Source organism: Ictidomys tridecemlineatus, chromosome 1, assembly GCF_052094955.1.
Source record: "Ictidomys tridecemlineatus isolate mIctTri1 chromosome 1, mIctTri1.hap1, whole genome shotgun sequence".
Taxonomy (NCBI): Eukaryota; Metazoa; Chordata; class Mammalia; order Rodentia; family Sciuridae; genus Ictidomys; species Ictidomys tridecemlineatus.
In genome coordinates this window covers 104,591,456-104,606,954 of record NC_135477.1, presented here as the reverse complement: position 1 = coordinate 104,606,954, position 15,499 = coordinate 104,591,456, and the positions used below count along the sequence as shown (strand labels likewise).

At 40.2% G+C, this 15,499-nt stretch overlaps 1 protein-coding gene across 5 annotated transcripts in view; it reads left to right on the top strand.

The window, feature by feature from the left end:
• The window catches only part of Erap1 (endoplasmic reticulum aminopeptidase 1), a 103,915-nt gene that overhangs the window by 70,357 nt on the left and 18,059 nt on the right, over positions 1–15,499 (top strand). The window contains exons 2-5 of one of the 5 annotated variants that reach the window (XM_078045052.1): positions 5,188–5,361; positions 9,799–10,336; positions 12,643–12,781; positions 15,290–15,424. In XM_078045052.1, coding sequence (XP_077901178.1) covers positions 9,816–10,336; positions 12,643–12,781; positions 15,290–15,424 — 795 coding nt within the window. In that variant the 5' untranslated portion in view covers positions 5,188–5,361; positions 9,799–9,815. Of the gene's footprint in view, positions 1–5,187; positions 5,362–6,499; positions 6,699–6,969; positions 7,174–9,798; positions 10,337–12,642; positions 12,782–15,289; positions 15,425–15,499 lie in introns of those variants that run through there. The other 4 variants (XM_005326145.5, XM_040273204.2, XM_040273205.2 and 1 more) reach the window with 4 other exon arrangements.

Below are 15,499 nucleotides of genomic sequence, written 5' to 3'. Positions count from 1 at the left end.
CCCCCATTAAGTTAGCATTTGCTTTCTCTTTCAAAAGTGTTGGAGTTGATAGAATCTTCCTGTCTTTAGGTCATCTTTCTTCTTAGAGTTATTTCTAAATAATAATAGCTGGGGTTTTGCCACCTGTGGATTTGCAGATCAAAAATCATCAACAGGATGACCCCTCTGGGGGCTTTCTCTGCATTTAGTACCCATGTTTTAATCTCCAAGTTTACAATTCTCAAGCTTTTAATTGGTTAAGGATGAGAATGTGAGGGGATGATGCAGATGCTTGTCAACAACCACAGCTGACTCCAGCCTCTCTCTGCTTCCCCTCTCCCCGCTCTCTGCCTCATCACCAGCATTCTAGGATCCAGAACTGATGCTGACAGTGCCCAATTTTGAAGGCTAATAAGGCTAATCCTTAGGGGTCTACCAATTCTCCTATGTTTTCTGCCTGAAGTGTGGCAAACCCCCTTTCCCTCAGTGCAGCAGTAATGAACAGATTTTTTTGAAAGAAAATTAATATTTTCCCTGAATTTATTATATATCTATGTATGTATATGTGTGTGTGTGTGTGTAATGTGTGTGTGTGTGTGTGTGTGTGTGTATTAAGAGCTATAGTATCAGATTCTCTCAGAATCTGACTCAGAAATCTTTTCTTTTTTTTTTTTAAGTTAAGTTTGGCACATACCTGTAATTCCAGCAACTTGGGAGGGCTGAAGCAAGAAGATTGCGAGTTCAAAGCCAGCCTCAGCAACTAACTGAGGCTCTAGGCAACTTAGTGAGATCCTGTCTCAAAATAAAAAATGAAAAGAGCTGGGGATGTAGATCAGTAGTTAAGCATATGTGAGTTCAGTCCTTGGTACAAATTTTTTTTTTTAAGTTAACTTATTCTGACATATTTCATTGTTTTGATTTACTTACTCCATCTGCAACTGTGAATAAGTTACTGATTCAAAAAAAAGGGAAGAAGACATGAAAACAGTTGAACAGTTTAGGTATTTATTTAGCAGTACATTTAAAAAATATTAAATGAGTATTTTTTACTTTACTATGATTTTGCTATTTTCATCTTTGAGGATGGAAATTGTCAGACAGCTAAATTCACACAGATTCTATAAAATTTAGCAATTTACCAACCAAGTTTGGAAAATCAAATGGGGATGGGGGTGGGAATCTAACACAATGTTACAGAAACAGAAAAGCCAGAATTTTCATTGGACTTTGGTTTTTGACGTCTTCCCATTGATCCAACCTGTCGTTCTCAGTCTCTTTCCTTCCTTTTTGGTCCTACTGAGTTTGAGTTGGACAATGGATATGAACCAAAGATTCTTAAATTTCTGCCTTTATGTAGATTTGGGTTGGCCCTGCTTCCAGAGCTGGCTAATGCTTTGGGCCTATCTAGGATCTCTGATGTTGGTCCCTTACAGCCTGCAGAGCAGCCCTGGCCTTCTCAGGTCTTGCTCTGACCCCAGTTCTAAGGACTTCTCTTTTGTTTCTTTCATAAAAGTGTCTTTGACTTTGAGATCCTATTTGGACTATATTATCTTCTGTATTCTGTAGAGGGCCATTTTGCCATTGATCATCTTATTTACGGAGTGTTCAAATCAGTTATTGGGCATGAAGTCAGATGCCATTTTCTCCATGAGTTCTTCTGGTGGTCAGAAGAGGATTCATTTTCCATAAGTGAAAAAATTTGAGCTAGAACTAATTTCTCATTAACATCTACTTATTTGTATGATAATCCCATTTTCAGCTCAAAGAATAGAATCCAGTTTATAGAGTTTAGCCTTTTCTCTAGTTTTAATCCAATTATTCATCCACCATTGATTTTCCTGATGTAGTTATCCTTCTTTGCCTCCAGAACACAAATCCTATAATTATGACAGAAATACCTTTAATGCTCAGTAACACTAATGTTGCAGGCAGAATCTAGAGTACCCCTGTTATCCTTGCCTCCTGCATTCATGCTTTTGCCTTATCTCCTCTTTCAGTGTCATCAGAACCTATGATTTGCTTCTAACAATAAGATAAGGCAGTTGAGAACAATAGTGCAAGCTTATAAGCCCAGAGACTCAGCAGAGTGAGGCAGGAGGATTGTAAGTTCAAGGCTAGCCTCAGGAACTTAGCAAGACCTTGTCTTAAAATAAAAAACATAAAAAGGACTGGAGAAATATCTCAATATTGAACCCCTGAGTTCGATCCCAGTACAAAAAAAAAAAAAAAAAAAAAAAGCCCTCAATCCAAAAAGGAACTGAATTCTGCAATAACTACATGAACATGTGCAATGCCAGATTTGTAGGACCCCATAGACCTCCAGGAGCCGAGTCCGATGCAATCACATAAGAGTTTTTATTGCAAGCTTGAGCCTGGACTCACAACCAATTCTGATGCAGTGGTCCCAGGGAATGAGTCCCGGTCCTTTGTTCAGTGAGATTTTATAGGTTTTAGGGGGATACTCTATGCGTCACAACATCACACAGCAAATCATTCCATACCTCAGGAAAGTCAAACAACAACTCTTAACATTGATTAGCACATTCACTGGTGGGAACAAGTTGGGTAGGGGTGATTGGTTAGTACAAGGGGGGTATTCCTTTGAACTGATTGGTTTAGGCCACGAGGGTGTACTTGCTAAACTACATGGTTTCCCAACATGTTATCAACCACTATAGACTACTGAGAGGGTCATCGGACATCCCAGATATTTTCCCTGTCTCATGCTGATCGGTGGTTGCTAGGGGGTTGCTATGGGTCTTCACCTCCCCTAACTGAGTCAGGAACACCTGGCACCACAGATCTCTCCTGTTATTTGCAGATAAACAACTCAGCAGGGTGGTTATCTGCCTAGAAAGGCTCTCTGGGTTTTTCCCAGGACAAGGGTCACGGCCTCTTCCTTAGGACAGGCCTTGAGGTAGAAACTGGTTTCTCAAAAAGGGAGTCACATCAGTTTCTCACATGGAAGAAGATCCTTGACCTCAGATGAAACAGCAACTCCAGACAACACCTTGATTACAACCTCATGAGACTCTAAAGCTCAGCTTTGCCTAGATTCACAGTCCACAGGAACTGTGAGATAATAAATATGTGTTTTGCTGGCATTCACAAAGCTCTATGTTTGATCTTTAGCAGCCCCCACACAAAAAGTGTTGTTTTTAATCCAACATTTTTTATTCCTACCATTAGTTTCCTAGCCTTATAATGCCTTTTATTATTATTATTATTATTATTATTGATTCTTTCTAGTTATGTTATTATTGATTTTTTCTAGTAGAATCCAGGTTGACATAATTATAGAAGCATGGAATATATCTTGTTCTAATTCAGTTCCCGGTATCTCCCCTCCTCATCTCCTACCCACTGCTCCCTTCCCTCTACAGGTATTTCTGCCATTTACCCATAGTTATTTTTTAAATTCATTTCTGTGGATGTACATGACGGTAAGATTCACTGTGGTGTGTTCATATAAATACATGGGAAAGTTAAGTCAGATTCATTCCACTATTTTCCTTTTCCCCCCCCCTCTCCTCCCTTCTTTTCATTTTCCTTTGTCTGATCCACTGAACTTCTACTCTTTTTTTTTAAATGTTCAAAATCTGTAGCAATTAGAGAAATGCAAATTAAAAGTACACTGAGAATTCATCTCCCTTCAATCAGAATGGCAATTATCAGTTATCAGTAACAATTAATGTTAGTGAGGATGTAGGGGGAAAGGTATACTAATACATTGTTGTTGGGACTACATTTGGTGCAACCACTGTGGAAAGCAGTGCAGAAATTCCCCAAAAAACTAAGAATGGAACCACCATTTGACCTAGTTATCCCATTCCTTGTTATATATCCAAAGGACTTAAAATCAGCATACTACAATGACACAGCCACATCAATGTTTATAGCAGCTCAATTCACAGTAGCTAAACTATGGAGTCAGCCCAAGTGTTGGATAAAGAAAATGTGGTTTACATATACAATGGAGTATTACTCAGCCATAAAGAAGAATTACTATGACATTTGCTGGTAAATGGATGGATCTGGAGATTATAATGCTAAGGTGAAATTTCTAGTTACATCTAAATGAACAGATAGAACAACATGATTCCTTGCAATGGAGTGTGTGTGAAAAGTTGTATATTTTGCCCAGGAAGCTTAACTGAAGTGTGTTCAAACCTGTTAGTGAGGAAGCAAAGGTGAATGGATTTGGGGCAGGCAATAAAGAGTGCCTGACTGGAATGTCCAAGGGTAGAGTACACAGAACTTGTGGATCCTAGGTCTTCACCGGGGCCATGCATTGTGTCAGCTCTGCTTTCCTTGGATTGGCGTCACTTTAAAGGAGGCTGTCTTCACCAGGTAGGTGTCCCCTGGAAAGTCACCTACTATATCAAATCCTCAGTTTCCTTATGCTAGAAAATGAAGTTATAAGTCACCTGCACAAGTACATGGTGAAGATCCAACCAGACAGTCATGTGAACACTTTCAAATGCAAAATTGCAGAGGAATTTACTGTTGTAAGCTCAGTGGCCTACTTTGGGACATTTTTTTTTTTTTTTTTAATTTGGCATCTGTACCTTCTTCCCTGTTTCTGAGTAAAAATAAAGATTATAAATAAACTCACAGATTTTGTTTAGCAAGTCTCTCCTGCAATTTGGTGCGCACACACACACACAACTGTTATCTTCTTTATCAAGAGTGAGAGACATTGCTATTTTTTTTAAAAAATCAGCATTTAAAAAATTGAGTTCTGGCAGGGCATGGTGGTGCACACCTGTAATTCCAGTGGCTTGGGAGTATGAGGCAAGAGGATCACAAGTTCAAAGCCAGTCTCAGCAAAATCGAGGTGCTAAGCAACTCAGTGTGACCCTGTCTCTAGATAGAATACAATATTGTTACCATATACTCTAGCTTCTAAATTGTACTTTAAAAGTTAAAAAATAATAATAATAAATAAAATACAAAATAGGGCTGGGGATGTGGCTCAGTGGTCAAGTGCCCCTGAGTTCAATCCCCGTACTCCAATTCTCCCCCCAAAAAAATTGAGTTCTGGGGACACAGGATTACATCCAGTGTGTGTGTGTGTGTGTGTGTGTGTGTGTGTGTGTGTGTGTGTGTGCGCGCGCGCACCTGTGTGTGTAGGCAAGAACTGAAGGGGCAGAGCTGCCTCATTTAACTACAGAGGATAATACCTGTCAACTATTTCCTTGCCCACAGATGAGCTCCATTCTTCCACGTTCATGTACAGGCCCTGACCTCTTCCTGCCTTTTTGGTTGTCTTCTGCATCAGTCTGTTTGGATCATTTGCTCCTGACTTTCAAGAAATATTTTGAAAGAAGCTTTACTAGAAACAAAACTGAAACCATCAAATCCAAAAACATAAATATACAGGTAAATAAATGCATGGGGTTTGAACAAGAAATCTATCCTGACAAATTGGAGCAATCAAGAGATGGTTGTAGACCTTAGAGGACAGTGATTCAGAGTTGACACCTCCTGCCATGTTCTGAATGTGCAGAAACCAACTGATCCAAAAGTCCCCATTACTTGTTGAATTTTAATGAAAACAAACAAACAAACTTACTCCCCTTGCTTTGATCCTATCCTGATTGAGTCTAGAACCGAATGTTAATTTTTATATTACAAAATGTCCTGAGAAGAATGTAGGGAACTAAATATATTTTTCAAAAGAAGACGTAAGATTGAAAAATAAAAATGTTGACAAATATTGTTCCAGTGATTTAGAACCCCAGTTCTCAAAGGAAAGATTAGTCTAAGAAGGAGGCTGGACGTGAAAGCCTGAAAACAATACTCAAGGGGGCTGCTACTACTACCGGGACCACCGTCCACTCACCAACTTGGAGCTTTTGGTGAATTTGAATCGTTTTCTTAGCTTGTGACCTCAACTGTTTAAATACAGCCTTTTCGAATTTTTAAGGTTCTAAGGAGAGGGAAGAAATCGTCATTGTCCTTGATAAAATAGCGGGAACATTTTAATTTGAGAAGTAGCCAGTCCTCAGGGGTACGGTGCCCCTTGGTAGTAGTAGGGAAATTCTGGAGGCCTGCTACAACCCTCCCTCTGCTAATGCAGCATGTCCTAATTTAGCGACTCTACGCTGAAAATAATCCCACCAGACAGTTTGTCAACTACAGAGTATTTTGCAGTTCCTGTTTCTGAGGCGGGCCACGAGCTCTCAGCCCATTCGCAAAGGCGAGGTGATCGACACCCTCTGATTCCAATGGGCGTCAAGCCCTTCCAACCTTGGGGGACAAGCGAGCCTGGGTCCCTTATTTGGTCCCTTCCTGAAACACCAGCTACCTTCTATGTACTCCAAGTGCATGCTTCCATAAGGAGTAACTAGTGGGAAAGAAAAAAGAAACGAAAAAAAAAAAAACCTCAAAATACGCAGACAAAAGAATCCGCGTTCTTAAACGGGGACCCTCCCTATCTGCTCCCTTCTATCAACCCCGGAGTTTCCCGGGTGTCCATACTCATTGACAAATTTCGTCCCTGGGGAGGGACGATGGTCTCCGTGGCCAGACCCTACTCCCAGGTTTGCCCTTCGTCAGGTCTTGCTTCAGGCAAGGGATCCGTCGCGTCCCTCCACTCCCGCCCGCAGCTGCCGGGACTCCACTTTCACTTTCGGTCCCGGGGCTGCAGGCAGGCAGCGGTGGCGCGAGGGTGAGTCGATCTGTCCTGATCCCCAGGCAGGCCGCGAGTGTCCGAGGTGGGCTGGCAGGGCGCGAGCTGCGGAGCCAAGGAGGGAGCGATCAGGACTTTTTTTCCTGAACTTGCTGGGAGGCGGGAGGGCAGGGGCGCGGGGAGGAGGGCGAGGCCGGGCTGGGCTGGGCTGGGTTGGGCCGGAATCAGCGGGGACCACTGCGAGTGGACGAAGAGCCCACGCGCACGCTCCCCTGCCACCCGGAGAAGGCGGGGGCGCGCGGCCGGCGGGTCGCCCTGCTCGCCGCCCGGCAGGCCGCGCTGTGGTCGGGCTGGAGGGAGCCGCGCCGCGCGCTCCGCCTCGCTGCTGGAGTTCTGCCAGCCACTTTGTCCGCTCCACTACGCTGGAGGTCAAAGAGGGGCGGGGTTAGGCCAAGGAGGACGCCTTGCTGGTACTTGCCAGAGAACAGAACTTGGCTTTGGGTGAACAACCGGGAAGATGATAGGGGTTTAGTGAGATGGGACGCTATTTGTGTCCTAAGGTTGGTTTCCTCCCTGTTTCTGCTGTACTTCTTCTTTTTTTTCGTACCAGGAATTGAACTCCTGGGGCACTTGACCACTGAGCCACATCCCCGGTCCTATTTTATATTTTATTAAGAGACAGGGTCTCACTGAGTTGCTTAGCGACTCACAATTGCTGAGGGTGGCTTTGAACTCGTGATTCTCCTATCTCAGCCTCCCAAACCTCTGAGATTACCCGCGTGCGCCTCCGTGCCTGGCTCTCCTGTACTTCTTAACAGCAATTTCTTTCCCTTCTTTGTTTTGACTTTAGCCGGGTTTTATTCCGATAAAACTCTCCTGTTTGAGCAATTGAAGGTTTCCTTCTGAGGTTGGGGATTAAATTCAGTGGCACAGGGCTTACCTAGCACACTCCAGGCCCAGAGCTGGGTCCTGGGCCCTTGGGGGAGAGGTGAGAGGATTTTCTTTTTTGGCCCTTCAGTAGGCCTTCAGGTTAATTTTCTTAAGAGGAAGGGAAAAGCAACACTTCCTTATGCTTATGATTCAGCTTCTTTATATAGACCACATTCAAAATAAATGCTGTTTTCAAAAAAATACCCAAAATATTTGCTCTCGATTTAGGATGTGGTCAACAGTTGAAAAAACTAACAACAACAAAAACAAACAAAAAAATTTTTATATACTGAGTAGTGGCACATTTTTAGGTAGACCTAAATAGAAAAATTCAAAATTATCCAAAATTTAAATCATTTGCCAGGAGTGACAAGTGGCAAGCTGTTTTCAGTACTTGTTAGCTTCATTGTTCGGAAACTTCAGAAGCAAGTTCATTGTTCCTTTGATGCTCTATTTTGCATTCAGTAGTGTCCCATAGAGGGAAGCTGAAAATAATTGAACCAGTTGCCACTGAACTACTAGATGAGTAGGAAAAGTCAGAATCACCAAGGCAGCCCAACAAGATAAGTTGTTAGATTCTTCAGGCCCGAAGTAAAGCTCAGAGAGCCTGTTGCACTTGTGGGAGGACATTGATTGTGAAAGAGGCTTTAATTTGACCAGATGCCAAAAGAAAATACTTTTTGAAATTGTAAAGGAGTACACAGTGAAGTATAAGAAAGACCTTTAAAACCTTATCTCTGGGCTCTAAACTCATGAATTTCCTCCCGAATATTACAGATGTTATAAATTAAACTTTTAACAAAATGAACCTGAGCCACTTCTCTCTTTTGAGTCTGTTCCACTCTCCATCTCAAAAAAAGGCACCCATGACTACCATATGTGCATTCTAGAAACACAGCAGCCACCCCTGAAAACTGTTCTCTATTTTCCCACTTCCAATCTACCCTAAATATAGAGGAATATACCCCCAGAACTGTCCCTCTTCCTTTTTCTCCTTCATCCCAGTATAAGACATTACTTTGCGAGGACTGCTTTTGAACTAGTCTCTTGCCTTCATTCTTGCTGCTTTCTATTCTTCATATAACAGCGAGGGTGATTTATTAAAATGCGAATTGTATCTTAAAATTTAGCTCCAAACCCTTCCAGTGGCTTCTCTTTACACTGATGATAACATTCTAAATCCACACAGGTCTATAGGTTGTGTGGTGCTCTGACCTCTACCAACCTCTGCAGGCACACCTCTCCCCACTGTGTGCTGTATTTCAGATTCACTAACCTTTGAATCCAGTGTTTTCTTCTGCCTTAGCCTGCAAGTATGCTTCCTTTCCCTCTGACTGGACCATGCTACCTCCCCATATTCTTAGTTAACTTGTTATTGTGCTATAACTCTCAGCTAACTCCTTAAATTATTCTTGGTTTTATAAGTATTAAGTTAACTTTTGGCCTGAAAATCTGAGGAAGGTTCTAATCTGATTAAAGATTACTATTAGGGATACCTGCCTTTTCCCTCTTACTATTCAGCATCTCCGTGTCCTCCCTGTACTTCCTGTTTTAGGAATTCTTGACTTTGTGAGGCTTGCTGGGATCTCATACCTGATTTCCACAGTCATACTTAGAAGTCCAGATTCTTTCTTTCTCTGCTTTCCCTGCTTGGTGGTGTAGACACCTCATCTTTGCTCAGGTACTTGGACTTCAAAGCTGGAATGTTGAAACTGAAACAAATTATGCAAAGTTGCAGGGACAGTGGGGACCTCAGTCTAGTGGTAGCTGCAACAGTGCTAGCTTCTGCTAGCGGAAGAGCATCTTCCTCTGAGGTCCAGTGTTGTTGAAGAGCAACCTCTTGAACAGAATATTGTCTGAAATGATTCTGTTTGTCCATCTTTGTCTGCTTTGTGAAAGTACTTTCCCAAATGTCTTGCCCCCCTGGGACTTATTCATTGAGCTACTCCAGATCTTCAAATATTTTTTTTTTTTCTGGCTACATCAACCAGAGCTTATTTGATTTCTTTCAACCAAGAACATTGACAGAGTTAAACTTTGAAAGCCAAATGATACTTTCTAATATGTGTTAAGATTGTTACTAACCATAAACTTCTTCCCTTTGTGAATTAGTAATATAGGGAAAGTAATTTTACTTTCAAGAAAACTTTTGGAAGTGTATGTCTATATCTGTTAATATTGGATAGATAAATTCTGATACTACGCAGTCTTGACAACATATTAATGATTTTTCATTTTGGTCTTTGTGCCCATAGGTAGTTTGAGCAAGAAGATGGTGTCTCTGCCCCTCCCATGGCCACTTATAAGCAAGTTATTTCTACTTTCCTCACTCTTGACTCTGACAACTCCTTCATGGTGTCAGAACAGTGATGCTACATCTCCAAAAGCAAGTGATGGGATGCCATTTCCTTGGAATAAAATGCGGCTTCCTGAGCATGTCATCCCAGTTCATTATGATCTTATGATCCATGCAAACCTCAGCACGCTGACTTTCTCAGGATCCACAGAAATAGAGATCACAGCCAGCCAGCCCACCAGTACCATCATCCTGCATAGTCACCGCCTGCAGATATCCAAGGCCACTCTCAGGAAAGGAGCTGCCTCAGAGAGGGCATCTGAAGAGCTGCTGAGGGTCCTGGAGTATCCCCCTCATGAACAAATCGCACTTCTGGCTCCGGAGCCACTCCTCACAGGACTCCCATACACAGTAACCATTGACTTTGCTGGCAATCTGTCTGAGAGTTTCCATGGATTTTATAAAAGCACCTACAGAACCAAGGAAGGGGAAGTGAGGTGATTTAAAATGTTTTAAGCTTCAAGTGCCTCCTGCTCTAAATCCCTTCTTTGTTTCTTTCTTTTTTAAAATATTTTGTTTGTTTATTTTTATGGGGTGTTGAGGATTGAACCCAGTACCTCACAGGTGTGAGGCAAGCACTCTGCCACTGAGCCACAGCCCCAGATTTTAAATCAAAATCCATTATATCTGATGGGTTTTCTTTAAAAACCCCCTCTTTATAGTTAAACCCACGTGAGTTTTGTTTTTACATTTTCTTTGTGGCATTAAAAATGGCCAATGTTTTTTTTTTCCCTTGCTCTTTTAAAATCTCATTTTTATTCTATTTTGATTATTTTCTTTCCACCAGCTTAATCAGAGCAAATAGTAATTTGTTTCATTAGATTTCTGAGACTACTGAACATTTTAAATTCTTTTGGGTACACATTAGTTTCCTAGGGCTGTTGTCACAATGTACCAACAACTATGTGTCTTATTAAAAAAAAAAAAAGCCAAAGGAAAAAAACACTTATTTATCAGTTTTGGAGGGTGGATGTCTGAAATCAAGGTGTCTGCAGGCCCATGTTTTCTCTGACTCAGGTACAACCCTTCTTTCCTCTTCCTAGCCCTGGTGGTGGCCGTCGATCCTTGTGACCATTGAGCTTCATCTTATTGCTCCATCATTGCTCTCTTGTCACAGGGACACTTCCATTATCCCTTCAGAAACCAGTCATATTAGATTAGTGTTCAGCCTGATGGCCTCTTTCTAACTTTATTAAATCTGAAAAGACCCTATTTTCAAATAAGGTCATGTTTGCAGAGACTAGGGGTTTGAACATCAGTATATATTTCTGGAATCACAATTCGACTCATGACAGCCCATTAGAGGAAAGATTTTTTTGAAGCTAGAGGCGTTCAACCATTGAGTCACAGCCCCAGCCTTTTTTTGTATTTTATTTAGACATAGGCCTCAATGAGTTGCTGAGCCTGGCTTTGAATTTGCAATCCTCCTGCCTCAGGCTCCTGAGCCTCTGGGATTATAGGCATGTACCACCATGCCTGGCTTTTAAATATTTTTACTTCAGTTAAAATATTTTACAGTGCTCCATTGCTTTGCTTTGGTTCTGCTTTTAAGAAAATATATATTTGGGGAAATTTTACACTAAACTTTAAAATCAAATTTTTATTGTTAGTTAAGTTTCATTGATTTTATATTATTTTATCAAGTAAAAAGTTAGCTGCTACCAAAAAGAGTTGTGTGTGTGTGTGTGTGTGTGTGTGTGTGTGTGTGTGTGTTTGTGTATGTATGTATGCATTACTGGTGATTGAACCCAAGGGTACTCTATTACTGAGCTATATCCCCAGCTCTTTCTATTTTTTATTTTGAGACAGAGTCTTGCTAAATTGCCTAGCCTGGCCTTGAACTTGCAACCCTTCTGTTTCAGCCTCCTGAGTAGCTGGGTTGACAGACATGTGCCACTGTGTCTGACCCAAAAATATTTTTTTATATTTATATATGGGATAAAATATATTTTATATTTTTATATGGGATAAAATTCATCCCATAGTCCCCAGAGATAATTATTTCTGTTATAAGAAACTTCTCTCTGGATATGCCTAAATGTTATTTTATGTAAATGGAATTATGTTATATTTTCTGTTCACAAGGGAGTTTTTAAAATTTAATACATTGAGATGTTTTATATCAATGACTGTCACTGTACATCATTTTAATAACTATTAAAATACATGTTTATATGTTAATTTATTTGGCTAATCTCCCATTTATGGAAATTGTTTCCCACTTTTCACTATCAGCAACACTTTGATGAAATCTATAAATCATTTCTTTACAGTAAATGCCTATAAATAAAGTTGGTAAGTCAAAGAATCTCCAAAGTGATGGATATCCCTTGTTATACCTTTACATTCTTCATTAATATGTTTATTAGCAATCTTTTTAGAGCAAAAGACCCTTAATTTTTATTACTCTATTAAGACAGTTGAGCAGCTTTTGATATATTTTGTAAATAACTTGTCGGTTCTTCTTTTGTGAATTGCCTGTTTAGTCAGAGATTCCACTTGCTCATTGGATATTTTCTTACTAATTTTTAAGTGTTCACTATCTTTTAAGGCTCTTAACTCTTCTTCATGTGTTTTTCTAGGCATTTCTCTGGTTTTGTCATATTAATATTTTAAAAATATCCATTTACTAGTGAAATCCACTAATCTTATGTTAACTTCAGGAATTAAAAAGCAGACAAAAACCTATTTTGGAGCCCTTAGTGTATCATACTCAATTTTATTTTCCTTGCCATGATTTCAGGGTACTTGCATCAACCCAGTTTGAACCAACTGCAGCTAGAATGGCCTTCCCCTGCTTTGATGAACCTGCCCTCAAAGCTAATTTCTCCATCAAGATCCGAAGGGAGCCAAGGCACTTGGCTATCTCCAACATGCCATTGGTGAGTCTGAAGTCCTGCATATTGGCTCACAGAAAAGTCTTTTGCTTCTTCTGGGACTTGCATTACCCCAATAACAGTTATCAGTGGAGTTTCTTTTATTCCATGATAGATAGTTGCTAACTTTTCCTTTTCATTTCCAATGCATGTTTTTGTTTTAAGCTACAATTCATTTATAGTCAAAGAAAAAATTGCCCCTAAAAATTCCAAGGTTTCAGTATTAATGCCATTCCAGGTTATCAATGCTGATAGGAAGGAAACTTTAAGTACTTTGGGTCAGGTTCCAATGACAACGACCTCCACAAAGCTCTTTCATCCTCATCTTCTTGTGATAGGATTTTAAAGAAAATATTTTGTCAAATAAGACCATGTTTCTAGTATAAACCCATTTTTAAATAATATCCAGTTACAATATACTAATAATAACTATACAATTTATAAGTATATGTGCAAAGTTGGGCAGACAGAAAAGTAATCTTTTCAGAATGTTATGATGCTGAAGGTAGATAATGATAATAGATAGCTTAGCTGCCTTAAGAGAAGTCATTATCCTCCAATGCACACAGCACTCCTGATTTTTGAAAGTGGCCAGAAGATGACTATGCCAAAGGACTGAAACTACTCATTAAGTGCCATCATCCCTTGATTCTGGAAGCTTGGATAAGCATCTGCCAGCTTTTCTTCTGCAGCTGGTGCACACTAGCTTCTGGATGTACATTGTTTTGTTTAGAAATGTTCATCAAAGACAAGACTCGGTGGAATGGCCTTTGCCTAGAGACTTAAAGACTGTCCAGCTTTATCCCTACGATGACAGGGAAGCAATATCTTAGCATGAAGAGACACTGAGCACCAGAGACCTTAAAATTCTCAACCTTAAACTCTATCCACCTTTAAATATCTTGAAGAATACTTTCTAACAAAATTTTGGCCCCTGAAAGGGCTGTTCTCCATACAAGGATCAGCTGACAACTTTGTTCCTCTTCCCAATTTTGGACATAAAAAAAAAAGAAACAATTATTCCACTTTCCAAATACAAATTTGAGATAGAAAATATGCCTTTCAAGTCAAAATCTTCTTGCCCAAGCAGTACTTGGGCATTGTTTCATGAAAGAGGAATGCAGAAGGAGTAACAGTTCTAGGAGAATAAAGGAACAGACATAGGATGGAGATGTGCGAGAAATTGAAAGAGCAAGCAGAGTTAGTGGAGAAATCCCATGGACCTGCAGAAAGAAGGCAAAGAGCTCTGGAGACTCTACAAAGATGCTGGAGTCTAGCCATGGATATGCAGGACCCACCTGTGGAGGACAGAAATATCTCCAATGCAATTTTGGAAAGCCTGGGACAGATAGAATATGATAGGAGTGGCCTGACCTCTGGCTGCAGATGTAAAGCTGAGGGGAAGGGGAAGGGGACATTTTTGGAGACTGGAAAATCAAGTATTGTATACCACTGAAACATTGCAGTGTTCAGGAAGTAAGCAAGAATTAATCATGTTTAAATTTGAATTAGTATAATCAGGTTGCCATCCTGATAGCACAACATCAAAAATGGAAATTTTGGTTGGGAGTATGTAGAAGGCATTTGAAAATAAAAGATAGTTTGGGATCCTTAAAGAGTAAATCTAGCTTGTGTAGCAGAATTGGTTTAGACAACTGAGAGATGAGAAGAAGGTATATGGCTAGGGCTGGTAAGTATAAGAAGAAGGACAAGGGTATACAAACAGGGGCAGGTATGGGATTACAGGAAAAATGCTTGTTGACATGGTTTCTCCAGGCTAATTATGACTTTTTTTCCCCTCTACAAGATCCTACCTCAATACTTCCTGTTGCTGAGGTGTTAAGACTTTCTCCTTTGATCTTAGACGCTACCCCAATCAAGCCCACTCAAGCTGCAAGGGGTTGTGCTTAAAATGCTGATTGCACTTAAAAGCTGATTCCAGTGAGACATATCTGAGTTTGGGAGAGACTTTACGGATCCTCATAGGCATAGTTCATTTCCATTTGTATAGAAAACTTAAGCTCTTTTTTTGGTAGGACATGATTATCTATTTGCCTAGTGAAGAGTATATAGACATTGCATTTCTCTATAATTAGGGACAAGTGGACCACATCTTGGTAAAACCAGCAGATTCAGTTTTGATTTGTCCCAAATACATGTTATAAACTAACATGTATTAAATAAGAGTCAGTTTGCAATCATCTGGGTTACTTGGAAGAAGTTAAGGGTTGATGATTGCACAATTTAAGGAGTATACTAAAAACTACTATATTATATATTTTAAAGAAGTGAATTTTGTAGTATGTGAATTGTATCTCAATAAAAAAATTGAGTCAAATGGTCTGACTTTAATATCTAAATTATAATAGATATCAGGTAGAGAAGTTTTGAAGTAACTGTAGAAATATCATGTCATATACATTTGATATTATATCTTGTGATTAGGGAAATTTCTCTTATGTGTTCAGTGTTTTGAATTGGATTACTTGGTAATATGATTTACTCTGATTTTAGGTGAAATCTGTGACGATTGCTGAAGGACTCATAGAAGACCATTTTGATGTCACTGTGAGGATGAGCACTTACCTGGTGGCCTTCATTATTTCAGATTTTGAGTCTGTCAGCAAGATGACCAAGAGTGGAGTGAAGGTGAACCTGTGATTGATGCATAGGTTGACCAAGCTGTTCTTGTTTGCCTGGCTAACCTGGAAGCCCTGGATCCTG